Below are 14,149 nucleotides of genomic sequence, written 5' to 3' on the forward strand. Positions count from 1 at the left end.
TTGTAATTACAGTGGACTCTGCTGTCACAACTGAACACACTGTCCCAGTTGGTTTGTCCGGGTCACCGGCTTGTCAGGCCAGACACTGCATCTCCAAGTTAAAAAGGCACTTTGACTACGTGTGGCAGTACTCATCTATAAATTGGCACTCAGAAAGTAGGAGGTTCAGTCTCAGAAAAGAATGAAAGTGGGTCTACCACGATTGACAACCAAGTGACAGAGTCAGTGAATCCAGACTCAGACCTCTCTACTCCAAGTTCAGCGGGTTCTATTCAGACCCGAATGATGAGCAGTAGGAACATGAACAGGCATAGGTGAAACAACCTTATGAGTGACTGTACTTGGCACATCTGTGCAAGGGGAGAGCTACAGTGGTTCTGAATCTAGTGGTCACAGTAAATGGGAACTGATCAGTTCAGTCTGTCTGATGACTGGAACCAACTGTGTTCTGTATTACAGCACAGCACCTGAGTTTCTAAAAGGTTCTTTTGAATAGAGTAACAATGTAAGGAGCTTTTAACTTAGAAGTGGCAGTAAAGTTGCTTTACTTTTTAAAACACCATTTGATTCACAATCCTCTTTCATTCCTTAAACAGTGGGCCACATTGTCACACGTTGCCTAATGTGTGTTGAGAATCCACACTGCTGATTTCATCACCATACACTCACAAACCTAGATAAGGAAAGCCAATCGCTTCCGGTCATCTCTTGGTAAGTAAGCGGGATGCGGGAGGCACCTGCCCGCAGTGCCGCCACCCTTCTAAAATAAGCACAGGGTAGTGAGTGAACCCGTAACAAACTGTCTGAGGCTGCGCTCCACTTTTTCTTTATGGTATTGCCTGCATGTACATCTGTGTGATACTTGTGTGCCTGGTGCCTGCACAGGGCAGAGGAGGCCATTAGGCTGGGAAGCTGGAGTTAAAGATTGTTGTGAGCCATGAAATAGGTGCTGAGAACCAAATCCAGTCCCCTAGAAGACCAGCAGCCAGTACTCTTAACCACTCAGCCATCTTTCCAGCTCCAATACTAAAAAAACTAAAAAAAAAATTGTGTGTGTGTGTGCGCGTGTGATATGTGTTATGGATTTGCTACGGGTCCCCAAGACTACGCAGCAGGTCCACAAACCAAGGTGGCTGGTCCTCGGTGAGTGGTGTGGGCAGGTGGCGGGTGGGAGGCACAGATGCTGCGAGTCTCTGGGACTGCTGGGGACCCACGGCAGGGAAGGTGGCTGGTCCCCGGCGGCGACAAACAGGCAGGCAGGCAAGAGAGACGGATAGGCACATCATGTAAAGTTAGACATTTATTAGGTGGGTTATGGAGGGGAAGGAAGGAGAGAGAGAGAGAGAGAGAGAGAGAGAGGGAGGAGAGGAGAGAGGAGAAAAGGAGAGTCAGAGAAGGGGGGAAGTGGAGAAGTGGGGAGAGAGGCAGAAGCTGTCTCTTTGAGAAAGGGACAGGGAGAAAGCTGAGGTTGCAAGCAGGAAGAGAGTGGGTGTGGCTTGCCTCTTAAAGAGACAGAATTACATGTGTACCATACAGTACAGGTACCTCTGAAGGCCAGAAGTGGGGCATCAGAGCCCCTAAATTGGAGTTACAGATGGCTGTGAGCAGTTCTGTGTGGGTTAAGAAATAAATGAACCTGGATCCTCTGCAAGAGCAGCCAGTACTGCTGACCCATCTCTCTAGCCCCCAATTTATATCCTCTTACATTTCATGTGTATTACAGTCTGTAGGCTGGCATGGTGATACCTGCTGCAACCTTTGCACTCAGAAAGCTGACAGAGGAGAACTGCAAATTTGAGCTATTTAGTGAGACCCTGGCTCAGTAATGAAGAGTACTGGATGTTCTTCCAGAGGATTCCAGGTTGGTTCCCAGCCCCAACAGTGGTTTCAGGGCATCTGGTACTGTCTTCTGGCCTCCTCAAGCACCAGGCATGCATGTGAAACACAAGCATACATGCAGGCAAAACACCCATACACTTAAAACAAATATTAATTACAACTAAGATATAAATAAGGGCCCAGTGGTGGTGGTGCACGCCTTTAATCCCAGCACACATTACACACAGGTACACCACCACACCAGGCATTCCAAGAATCATATAAGAATGGGAGTTGGGGATGTAATTCAAATGTACTTGCTTCATATGCACAGGCCCTGGGTTCAATCCCCATTATCACCTAAAATAGGCACGGTGGCTCATGCCTGTAACCCCCACACTTGGCAGGCAGGCAGAGGCAGGAAAATCAGAGGTTCAAGGTCAGCCTGGTCAAGACTACTTGAGACGCTGTCTCAAACAAAATGAACAAGAAATACCCAGCCTGGATCCCTACAAAGCAAGCATGTTTTATGTAGTTATCATCATCCTCTTCCTCTGAGGGCTTTAAAAGATCAGATCATTAATGGAAATCCACCCACTATTAATACTAGGTTGACACTCAGGAGCAAGTTCCCCAAGGAGAAAGACACCTTGGCTTCCCTCAGATGGGAACATTTTACTTACAGACATACGCTCACGCAGGCGCCAGGTTCGCCTTCCACTCCTCATCCTCCTGCTACCACCTACTGAATGCTGCTGGGTCTGGGGATCAATTTCTAAACAGAGGTGATCTACTGAGAAGTCTGCAAGGTTCAACACTTCCTCAGGCTGTAAGAGCGCTGAGCTATGTAAGATTTATTCCATTTGGATGTGTGAAAGTACATTAGCAAGAAGTTTTTGTTAGACAAATACCCACCCCCCACCCCGGTTTCTTAAGAGTATTTTGGTTAGGGATGACTAACTAAGCTTTTGACCCTATGAACGTTGGGCATGCGCTCAGCCTGCAGGCTGGACACACCTGGTGTTAACTTCCCCTCTGAAGAGAAGCAGTAGACCTGCTGTCCGCCTTGTCTGTTTCCTTCACATAGGCTAACCTAAGAGACACACAGGATTCAGCAAAACAAAACAGGTGAAATAAGTCTAAAAGATTGGGAAGCAGCACACTACATTTAACCTAATTTTATTCATGCTTGCCTAGGGATGGGGAATAGATCATTCAATAAAAACATACAGTAAAAACGGTGGGGGAGGCTTATCATGTACAATGTTTAAACTACAATAATGATGTACCTTAATTACTTCCATGCACACAAGTCTAACATTACAAGTTTTTAAAAAATAAACACAATTAAGACTTCTAGGAGCATTTTATAATAAATTCCTAATTTTTCTTTGTAGATAGATCAAGCACCTCCAAAATACAGATTCCTATACACAGTGAGTACTTTACTTAACGTACATGGACAGCCTCAGGGCAAGCTGACGTTATATCATCAACTTGGCAGGCAACAAACCATAGTGCCAAATGGAAAAAAGGGCAGTTGCAAATAAACTTAAAACTAAGTTAACTTTTATAATTAAATACAGAAATATACTGATTTGCTAAAAATAAATAAATGTGATGTATGTAACCCTTCACTATACAGAATGAACACCAGGACATGGATAATGGTGAACGGGTCTCAATGGTTTACTACGGTAAACGCTGGCTAGATAGAGTGCATATGCCGTGGAGCACTATGGGTGGTTTATGTTTCGCCACATACTTTTGTTACCTTGAGGTAGATAACACATGTGTACCAAATTCGGCATTCGTTTTCAGTTGCTGCTGGTATCATGTGTCTTAAGAAATGTGTACAGTATGAAAAGCTTGAAAATACTAATGAATGAAAAACGTTTCAGGAAAAATAGATCTTTTCATGCAATTATGTACAGTCTCACTGTGTAAGTTTCAAGGCAAGGTTTTGTTTCCCGTAAAGCAGGTCACTGGTCTATGAGAATGTCTGTTCACCCTAGCGCATCTGGTCTCCTCCTGCACTGCATTGTTTTGCTCTATTCTTTGTGTATGTGTGTGTGTGCAAATGACATGCCAGTTCAAATGAAAACTAACTCACATGTAGAAAAAGTCTGCATTTTACAAACTGAGAACTAAGAAAAAAATCCTTGCAAATTAATGACACCTTCTGATTCAAGTAAAAAAATGACTTCAAACATTAGTGATAAAAAGACACAACACATTCCATGAAGAACAAAGAAATGTCTGCTGAGTGTTTAGTTCAGGTGTTTCAGGATGCTGCTGTATGTCTTGTGAGGGATCTGAGGGGACGATTTCATAGCGGAAGGTGTTAACGTGGCCTGGATGGACTTGAGTGGGGACCCCACTGGACTGTGGAACTGCGGGGTGCTTATGGACTCTAGCTGCTTGCTCAGGAGGATCTCCCCACTGCCGTTCAGAAGCCCTGCCTCACGTCCTCTCTCCCCACGCTTCCCTTCCTCGACTGGCTCAGTTTCTAGCATTTCAGAATCTTCCTTCCTGCTGAAGAACTTGTCCAAATAGCTGGTGTACGTGTTCTCCTTCTCCACGTGCTCATCCTTCCTGACCTCACAACAGAACTGGCTGATGAGGAAGCACTCTTCCCCACTGCTCACAAACTGGCTGTCCCAAGAGGACTGATACAAGGCCTCCAGCTGAGCCAGATTAGCCATTCCCTTCTCTTGCTTCTCTCGACTCACTGACTTGGATATCAAGCTTTTCACTTCTAGCTGGGACACTGAGCTGTTCAAGTCATTTAACTTGTCAATGACGTCAGCAGGCTCCCGCTGGGAACTGAGCTGTATAGTCCCTGCAATGAAGGAGTCAAAGTCAAAGCCCTGGCTCTTCTCCCTTTCCTTCTCAGCCAGCTGCTGGGATGCTTCCTCCAGCGCTATCTGTGCTTTGACCAATCCGTTCCTCTCACACTTTGACTTGCCTTTCTTATCGGATTTTTCTTTACTTTGCTCTTTCCAGTTGGAAAGATCTATAATAAGTTTGGGCTCATAGTAATGGTTAACTCCACTCTCCCTCCACACCAAGTTATCTAGATATGATGACGACCTTGTTTTGTAGTTACAGGTGTGGCTACACTCCAGATCACAGTACTTGTTCTCATGGTGATCTGGGTACTGCCAGCAAGGCTCGGCAGAGTAGCTAGTGTCAAAAGCGGGATCCTCCAGATACTTCTCTCGGTCTCCATCCAAGTATTTTCGAGGATCAACTTGAACTTCTTCTTCATCGATGACATCAGACAGAGCTCTTGGGTCAAGCTGAACCTCATCGATATCAAAGTTGTTATGAATAGGCCAGTCATGCTCTGAGAACTGACAGTCATGATACCTGAAGAAAACACAGGCATTACTCCATGTGGTGATTTCACTTTCAAATGCACAGTTGTGCTCTGTGGAGTACTGAGTGCTTTCTGTTTTGCCTTAGTTTTTAAGAGCAAGTCCCACCATAGCCAGGCTGACCTCACACTTGTACTCCCCAGTACTGGATTAGCGGTGGATGCTGCCACACCCAGCTCTGAATGTGATGTGTGTGTGTGTGTTGGGGGAGAGGGGTAACACAAAGAGAAAGCCAAAAGCACTCCCTCCCGCCAGAATCTATCGTTTCCACTTGGGAGCTGTGCTACTAATTAAAACACCAGAAGGCAGCATTCGGTGATTGCCAACGGAGTATCAAATTTCATAAGGAAGTTCAGGGCTTCCACCTTAAGCAAGCTGGGTTGCCACTTCTCACCCCCTTTGCTCTCTATTCTCACCCACAGGTAATTTAGGAGGCTGGTACATCTGTAATTTTATTCTAGTTTCACATTAACACTTTATGCCCCAAATCAGTACATCTAACTGTGAGCAGATATTTACCAGTCTTGTTTGCATTGGTAATAAGTTACTGAGTAAGGGGAGGCTTCCTGAAATCTGTCACCATCCGTGTGTGCTGTTTCTGCTTGGTGACACAGCCCAGCAGGGCACTATGTCACACCCAAAGGGAAGCAGACTGACACACCAACAAGGCTGGAGAACAGGAAGGAGTCAAGAGATGTCAGAAAGTAGCTGGGTCTATGAGAACTGTTTTTAGGGGACAGAAAGTGACAGCAGATGGAAGTACACAGACATTGAAGAGGAGAAAACACTTTTAACTACTTCTGTTTCATCTGGCATGGTCAAGACAGGGTATTTCCCTACAGCCTCCAGACAGATGTCACTAGGTTCAGCTTAACTATTTCTTTCCAAACACAGAAACATGAAAACTTAAATCTCACTTGTCATTCTCAGTCCCGGCTATATACCAAATCCCTGAAGACTTTGCCTCTACTGGGTTGTTACAGGCTACCACCCCACTCTTCCAGGCTAGCGGGACGGCACAGCTCCACATCTCCACAAAGTCAGAAATATAGAGACACTAAGGAGGCTGAGGAGAGCAGCACCTAGAGGATGCTACCTATTCTGCTCACAGCACACAGCCCAGACAAGCCCTCTCACTGAACCTGTTCTAAGCTTTTATGTCATCTGGAAAAAAATTCAACTGTCACAGGTACAGAAGAATTGAAGACACTCTCTATTCTGACATTGAGTCACCTTACCAGGTAAGGTTGAGTCTTGAGATCCAGGAAAAAGTGCATATTTAACTTAGAGCTTTGGGTTTTATCCTCATGATGAAAAAACATTGGGTGTGTAATTAATCCTCATGATGAAAAAACATTGGGTGTGTAATTAAAATGGTTTTTAAAAAATTGAATGACTTAGCCAGATGGTGGTGGAACACACCTTTAATCCCAGCACTCAAGAGACAGAGACAGGCGGATCTCTGAATTCGAGATTAGCCTGATCTACAAGAGTTAGTTTCAGGACTAACTATACAGAGAAACCCTTCTTAAAAAAACAAAAACAAGAAACAAAAAATTGACTTTATAAAATTAGTTGTAACTATTCAGATTTTCAACCAGCTTACAATTTTAATTAGCACGCTTTCATGACTGCTCTCATCATTTCCTCACCAGGACCCAGTGCTGATTCCACAGATGCTAGTTAGACACTTAACACAAAGCCAAAAGGCATCCTTATTAAAACGTGAAGACAGCCATAAACATGAGCACACAGCATATGGTGCATTGAAAATGTTTTCTAACTTAGGATGAGCTTACCTTTCCCAGTTATAAATGTGACTGTGTGTCTCATCCATAAGCAGAATATCATCAACTTCATCTTCTATGTGGAAAGGATGGCTTGAAATGGGCTCATCCGTTGGAAAGGAGTAGATGCTCATGTAAGGGTGGGAAAGCGCTTCCTCTGCTGTCAGCCGGACCATGGGGCTGAACGTCAGAATCTGCTCCAGGAAATCCAGTGCTAAGGGAAAGAGGAAAGGTTTACAGCCTGTCCATCTGAAAAAAAACAAACTGAAAATGCTACTTTCATTTAATACGTGTTTAGGTAAGCATGGTGGTGTACATTTTGGTGCTGGGATAGGGCTTTTTCAAAACAGGGTTTCTCTCTGTAGCCCTGGCTGTCTTAGAACTCACTTTGTAGAGACCAGGGTGGCCTTGAACTAAGAGATCCGCCTGCCTCCCAAGTGCTGGAATAAAAGGGGTGCATCTCTGACTATGTAATTCTGATACCTAAGTGTACATACTCAGTGTGATGCTAGGGGTCAAACAGAAGGCCTGAGCATGCTAGGCAAGTGATCTACCACTGAGCCAAACTCAGCTAAGTATTTTTCCCTTTCCTCAAGAGAAGGTTACTTTATTACAGAGAACTACAAAAGCGGAAGATTTTTGATCAAATATGTTACTCCACTGAGATGAGAAATGAATAGAAACTTCAAGACTGTACAAACTCTTACATTTAATACTTCTTGCTCCAAATAGTAATTCACAAATTCTTACATGTTTTGTTCATTTGGATTAATACATGGGCAAACACTATTTTACTCTTTCTTCCTTGCCATAAAGATCTCTGCCTTCTCCTGACCCAATCCTTCTATCTAAATTTAGGCCAGGGAGATGGCTCAGGGAGTAAAGATGCTTGCTGCCAGCCTGATAACCCAGGTTTGGATTCCTGCACTCTCATGGCAACAGCTGACAACCCACTCTTCTTGCAAGCGGTCCTGGGACTTCCACGTGTGCCTTTGCACTCACTCTCCTCTGACCTCCACATGTGTGCCTTTGCACTCACACAAACTTTTTTTTAAAGATTCAAGTGGTTGTTTGATTTTATTTTAGAATATGGAGGGAGGTCTGTGTGTGACATGCATGCCTAATGCCCATGGAGGTCAGAAGAAAGGGTATCAATCTCTTGGAAGTATCAGTTGTAAGTCATTATGTGGGTGCTAGAAATTGAGCCTGGGTCCTCTGGGGAAACAGCCAGTGCTATTAACCACTAAGCCATCTCTACAGCTCCATAAAATATTTTAATACAAAAAATGAGTCATATTCACAGAAATGCCTGATTAGTGTGTAACACTCACAGAACTCAATTACAGCTAATTGAGAACCAGTCATTCGATATGCTTACCACAGTTAAATGGGAAGATTAAATTGGAAAACGGGTTTAGAATCGGGGGATGGGTTTTTCTAAACTTCTAGAAAGCAAAGAAATATACTATAGTCCAAGGGCCAGGTCAAAAGAGGAATGCCAGAGTTAAAGGCCTGGGTCCACCTGAAGTCTTGCAGACTCTGGGAAAAGAACACAAACCTCAAGATGGAAACAGGCTCAAGCCTCCGTGCTCCAGAGACATGACAGTTAAGTCACTACCTTACCTTCTCGACTAATTCCCGGAAGCAGCTGAGTTAGCGGTTTGTGTGGCTCAGTCATGTCGTTTCTAATGTAAACTGGAATCACACTGAGAAGCTCCTGACGATCTTCCTCATGCACAACAGGAATCGATTCTAAGATCAGTTGCATCTGTTCAAGTTCATGTGCACCTGAGTGAAAATCCAGACACCAGAGTGTAAGCAAATCACCCACAGTGCCCACTTTCCCAGAAATAAGTACATCCACAGATTCTCTGAGAATCTTCCCTTCCAGAAGTCAACACCTCTCTTGCACTGAGTCTGAGCTGTCCTTGATGACCTGTTTTTATAGCATGAGGCTGAAATGACAGTGTGTAAGTTCTGAGGAAAATCACAAGGTAGTTAGTTCATGCTTATGGTCAGCTCATTCTTTTAATAAAGGTGTCTTACTATTCAATTAGTAAATTCTTCACCAAATGATTCAGGGACAACTGGGCAAAGTAATAAAATTAGACCCCTGCCTTCACATCATAACACAAACCAACCCAAAACAAATCCTGATCTAAATGTAAACAGCTAAAACTATAAAATGCTTCGAAAAAAACATGGAAGTAAATATTGTACAGAATGGTTTCTCAGATATGCTATGCTAATACAAAAGATGGATGGATTGGCCTTCAGCAGAACTAATGTTCCGTGCTTCAAAAGACACTGCACACAGCATGGGAGAAAATAGAAATTATATCTGATAGACTCCATGTCCACAGTATATATAAAGAATTTTTTTAAAAAATATTTATTATGTATACAATATTCTGTCTGTGTGTATGCCTGCAGGCCAGAAGAAGGCACCAGACCTCTTTACAGATGGTTGTGAGCCACCATGTGGTTGCCGGGAATTGAACTCAGGACCTCTGGAAGAGCAGGCAACGTTCTTAACCACTGAGCCATCTCTCCAGCCCCCTATAAAGAATTCTTAAAAGTGCAAATAATTCAAAGAAAAGCAAACAAATGATTTGGATATTCTACAAAAAAGATATTACAACGGCCAATAAGAGTCTGGGCATGGTGGCTCACACTTGTAATTCTAGCAGCCACGAGGCTGAAGCAGGACGACTGCCTCAGGAGTTCAAGGCCAATGAGCTACAGTGTAAGACCCTATACTAACAAAGAGGTCAGTAAGCACCTGAGCTATCCTTTTTTCACACCACCAGGATGACCACTCTCTAAAGTGCTGGTGACAATGTAAACAGAACAGTCTCATTCTCAGGTGACTGGGGAATGTACAACACACAGCTGCTTTAAGAAACTGATCTCCAAAAATTTAGCCTAAATTACCGTGTGTCACCTACCTGTCTTATGCTTAGGCATGGATGGATACCCAAGAGAACTGAACACATGCTCATATAAAAATCAGTACACAAGCGTTCATGGCAGCATTGTTCATAAGGGCCAAAAAGTAAAACTCAAAACATTCACCCAAAACATTCACCAACTGATGAATGGAAAAACAAGGCCCTATAATCACACAGGGAATAGCATCTGGCATATGCCAACACTGATATGTACTACATGAATGAACCACAAACATTGCCATGAGAAAGCAGCTTGTCAGAGAACCTGGTACATGGTTTCATCCATGTGAAATGTCTAAAAGGGGCAATCCATAGAGAATGAGTGGGTGCAGGAGCTGGGGAAAGGGATAATTATGGTCAGAGGGTCATTTTCAGAAGGACGGAGATGCTCAAGAATCAGACAACCCCATACATTTATGAACACGCCCAACTACACAATTTTCTGCAGTGCTCGGGTTTTGAACCAGAGGCTCTATGAATGCTAGGCAGATACTCTAAAATCAAGCCACATCTCCAGCTGAAACACACCCTTTAAATGGGTGAACTGTATGGTATGTAAACTAGGTATGTTTTTCTTAAAACATTGGCTTTTTCCTTGGTCTTTTAAGGGATAAGAGTTTCCACACTGTGAGGGCACTCCTACTGTCCAAAAGAAACCTGGAGAAGGGAGCAACAGAAATCTGTAGGATTTTCAACAGTAAACTTACCAGGAAATGGCTAATTTAACTCAGATATGACTTCCACAAAACTGAGTTTAGAAATCTAGAGTTCTAACTAGATGCTAGAGCAATTTAATCAATCTGTGAACACATTTCTCATTTCTTAAGTAATAAGTTCTTTGAAATCTTACAGAACCTTGCCTTAGAGATAAATACAAAATGACTTCTGGTCCACTTAATACTGACCTGCAAAGAGGGTTTTACCAGTCAGCATTTCAGCAAAGATGCAGCCTGCAGCCCACATGTCAATGGCTTTAGTATAATTATTAGGAGAAAGTAAAAGTCGTGGAGATCTGTACCATTTGGTAACCAATCCTTCAGAAAGATGACCCTGGAAAAGAAACACCAGACTTCAATTTCCCTTACTTTAGGGGTGAGATTCATCCCCCAAAAGAGCCATAAAATCAATTACTGTTGATTTCTAAGCCCATTTTCAAAGCTCTTACCAGCTAGAGGCCGCAACATTCCCTTAGAGATGGATATGCCACTCCTCTGATGACAAAACGTGCAGAAGGCCTTGATGCCAACTCTAGGCCAAGTTTTAACATAATTAAGGAGCAGGCATGCTTCGGATCAGAAGGAAAGGTAGGGGAGAGAGCTGCAGCTCCTAGTTATCACACTGATTCCCCCACCACCACCACACCACACTCCTAACCAACATTCACACGACCTTGCTCCACCCTCAGAACAATACAGCACTCACTGTACTGGTGGTGTTTGGCAGGTCAGAGCACTGAACAGATTGCGGGTCTGCTTAAGGACACACCTAGGTGAGTCCAGGGACACCAAGTAAAGGTCTGGGTGTGCCTCCTTCCAGTGCTCAGCGGGGACTCGACCTCTATGTTAAAAGTTGTTTATTAATCTATGTGGGTGAGGGAGGGGGGAGGGGAGCGAGCAACCACATACCAAGTGTTGAGGTAAGAAAAGAGCTTGGAAGAATCCACCTCTTCTACAGTGTAGGTTCCAGGGACTGATCTAAGTTATCAGGCTTGCTGTAAGGAACCTTTTTGCTGAGAAATCTCATAGCCCCGCCCCCTTTTACTAATAGAGTGAAGATAACCAGTTAAGACAACACACATGGATGAAGATTTGTTTCAGACATGGGCTATGGAATACCAAGTAATAGGACTTGCTCTCAGGGGTTCTTTGTCACCAAATCAGTTCTACTTTTTACTTTATTGAGACAAAGTTTCACTATGTAGCCCTAGTTGGCCTGGAACTAGATGTGTAGGCCAGAGTGGCCTTGACTTACACGAATTTACCTGTCTCTGCTTCCTGAGCACTGGGATTAAAGGTATACACAACCATTCCCAGCTCACTTTTATATTTTTTCACTTTTATATTTTAAATATCAAGATTCTACCTGAGATTTCAATTTAAAATCAAAAGGCCTGAGTTCTCCTTGCAAGACACTATTAAGTTCTTATGTGAAAAAAAGTTGCTGATAAAGGGAAGCTGCTATGAATATATAAATATTACACTTTGAGATAACTCCATATGGCAGCACATACTTGGAACCCCAGTATTTAGGAGGCTGCAGATAGTGAGTTTGAGGTTAGCCTAGGCTATACACTAGAGTCCAAGGCAGCCTGATTAAATAGCAAAACCCAGTCTCAAAAAGGCCAGGCTGTGGTAGCACTACCCTTTAGTTCCAGCACTCAGGAGGCAAAGATAGGTGGAACTCTGAGTTTGAGGCTAGCCTTGTCTTACAGAGCTAGTTCCAGTTCAGCCAAAACTACACAAAGAAACCCTGTCTCAAAAACCAAACAAACGAAGTCATACACTTCAGAACTTCACTACTAACACACAGCCATGCACTTTGAGAAAGTTATATGTAACTAGGATTCCACTTGACAATTATGAATGAAAGCAGACCTGCACCAGAAAAAGACACACCAGCTGAGAGGCTGGGTGGAGATAGCTTCCCACGTACCTTATGGGAATAATGAGGATCCATGATCCGTGCCAGACCAAAGTCACCTATCTTCAGCACCAAGTCTTCAGTGTTAATGAAAAGATTAGCTGGCTTGAGATCTCTGTGCAGTACGTTTGCAGAATGGATATACTTGAGCCCACGTAGCAGCTGATACATGAAAAGCCTGGCATGCTCTTCCAGTAAAGGGCCCTGCTCTAGAACGTTCGCCAAGTCTGTCTCCATGTACTCCTGAACAATGTAGATGCTGTTCAGCTCCGTGAGAGAGCCCACATCGTCTGTTAACTGGCTTCCACTGGGACCAAGAATTTCAAAAACTTTCACAATGTTATCGTGGTCAAGTCTTCTAATAATTTTGATTTCACGGAGAGCATGTTTGACGCTCTGGGGATCGGTGAGAACAATTTTCTTGATGGCTACTCTTTTGTCACAGTCATTGTCAACAGCGGAAAAAACCAAGCCATTGCCTCCACAGCCCAACGGTTTTAAGTCCATGTACCTAGAGCCCAGATCAAAACCATGAATGTTCATAAGACTTTCAAATTTCTCTGCCATTTTGAAACCCTTACAATCGCCTTTTCCTTTCAAATTGTTGAACTTATGTAAACAAGGAAGAAAACTGGCATCAAAAGGAAAGATCTCTCAAAAAGGGAGAAAAACAATTCCGTTTCCACAGCACGATGGTTTCTTGATGTTCATTGCAGACGGATGCCAACCAGGCCCGCTGAGTTCCCCTCAGACTTAAAGCTCAAAAATCTCTATTCATATTAAGAATTAAAAAGATTGCAGTGCTCATAGTTCAAGGAAGGGCAGCAACTCTGCAGACATTTAAAGAAACACTCAAGAAACTCAAACGGAATGAAATGACATACTATGCACTCAGATATACTATGCTAACTGACTTAAAATGAGACAAAACTGTGAATAAATATGCACCAGGCAGACCTCCGTGGACATCCTCTCACAGTGCAGATACATTCAGTGTTGGACTGGTCCTGAGCAGCATCCTAAGGCGCTGGGAAGCACTAGTTCCCTTTGCTTCCTCTTCCTTTGTTGCTGTTTTTCAACAGGAAGCCCTGGTGACGTTGGCTGACAGGTATCTTTTGTTAGTGATCAGGTGGCTCCAGCTCACCACAATCACAATCAAAGCTACCGTCCATCTTACTCTGCTACAACCTGGGATGAAAAGAGGAGAAAAATCACTAGAGGAAACACTTCGTATCTGTGCAATGGCATGGCAGTGGGGCATTTAGCAGGGAAGGACTATAGCAAGAATGGTGGCACCTGCCTATAATCTGGGAAGCCCGAGGTAAGAAGATTGTTTGGGAGTTCCAGGACAGCCTGCGCTATGGAGTACCTCCATCTCTGTCTTGTCTGTCTCTCTATCCATTCATCACACACTTAGCCAAGTGGTAAGTTTCCTAGACCGCACAGCACTGAAGTCTCTGGAATAGGCTCATCAGGTTGGCATTTCAGTGAGCAAGGGGCTTGATGTACAAACATTGAGACCTAGGTTCAAATCCTCAGGCCCATGTAAAAAACTTGTAGCCCAGCACTGTGT

At 43.6% G+C, this 14,149-nt stretch overlaps 1 protein-coding gene across 4 annotated transcripts in view; it reads right to left on the reverse strand.

The window, feature by feature from the left end:
- Positions 1 to 2,981: 2,981 nt before the first annotated feature.
- The window catches only part of Mapk6 (mitogen-activated protein kinase 6), a 42,999-nt gene continuing 31,831 nt past the window's right edge, over positions 2,982 to 14,149 (reverse strand). For all 4 annotated transcript variants that reach the window (XM_050127042.1, XM_050127019.1, XM_050127034.1 and 1 more), the window contains 5 exons: positions 12,589 to 13,764; positions 10,842 to 10,986; positions 8,609 to 8,773; positions 6,998 to 7,199; positions 2,982 to 5,190 (listed from right to left, as the gene is read on the reverse strand). In XM_050127042.1, the coding sequence (XP_049982999.1) occupies positions 4,089 to 5,190; positions 6,998 to 7,199; positions 8,609 to 8,773; positions 10,842 to 10,986; positions 12,589 to 13,143 (2,169 nt within the window). In that variant the 5' untranslated portion in view covers positions 13,144 to 13,764 and the 3' untranslated portion in view covers positions 2,982 to 4,088. The remainder of the gene's footprint in view (positions 5,191 to 6,997; positions 7,200 to 8,608; positions 8,774 to 10,841; positions 10,987 to 12,588; positions 13,765 to 14,149) is intronic.

The sequence above is a fragment of the Alexandromys fortis genome, unplaced genomic scaffold (assembly GCF_014885135.2).
Source record: "Alexandromys fortis isolate MF-2015 unplaced genomic scaffold, M_Fortis_MF-2015_v1.1 scaffold_22, whole genome shotgun sequence".
In the NCBI taxonomy this organism is placed as follows: domain Eukaryota; kingdom Metazoa; phylum Chordata; class Mammalia; order Rodentia; family Cricetidae; genus Alexandromys; species Alexandromys fortis.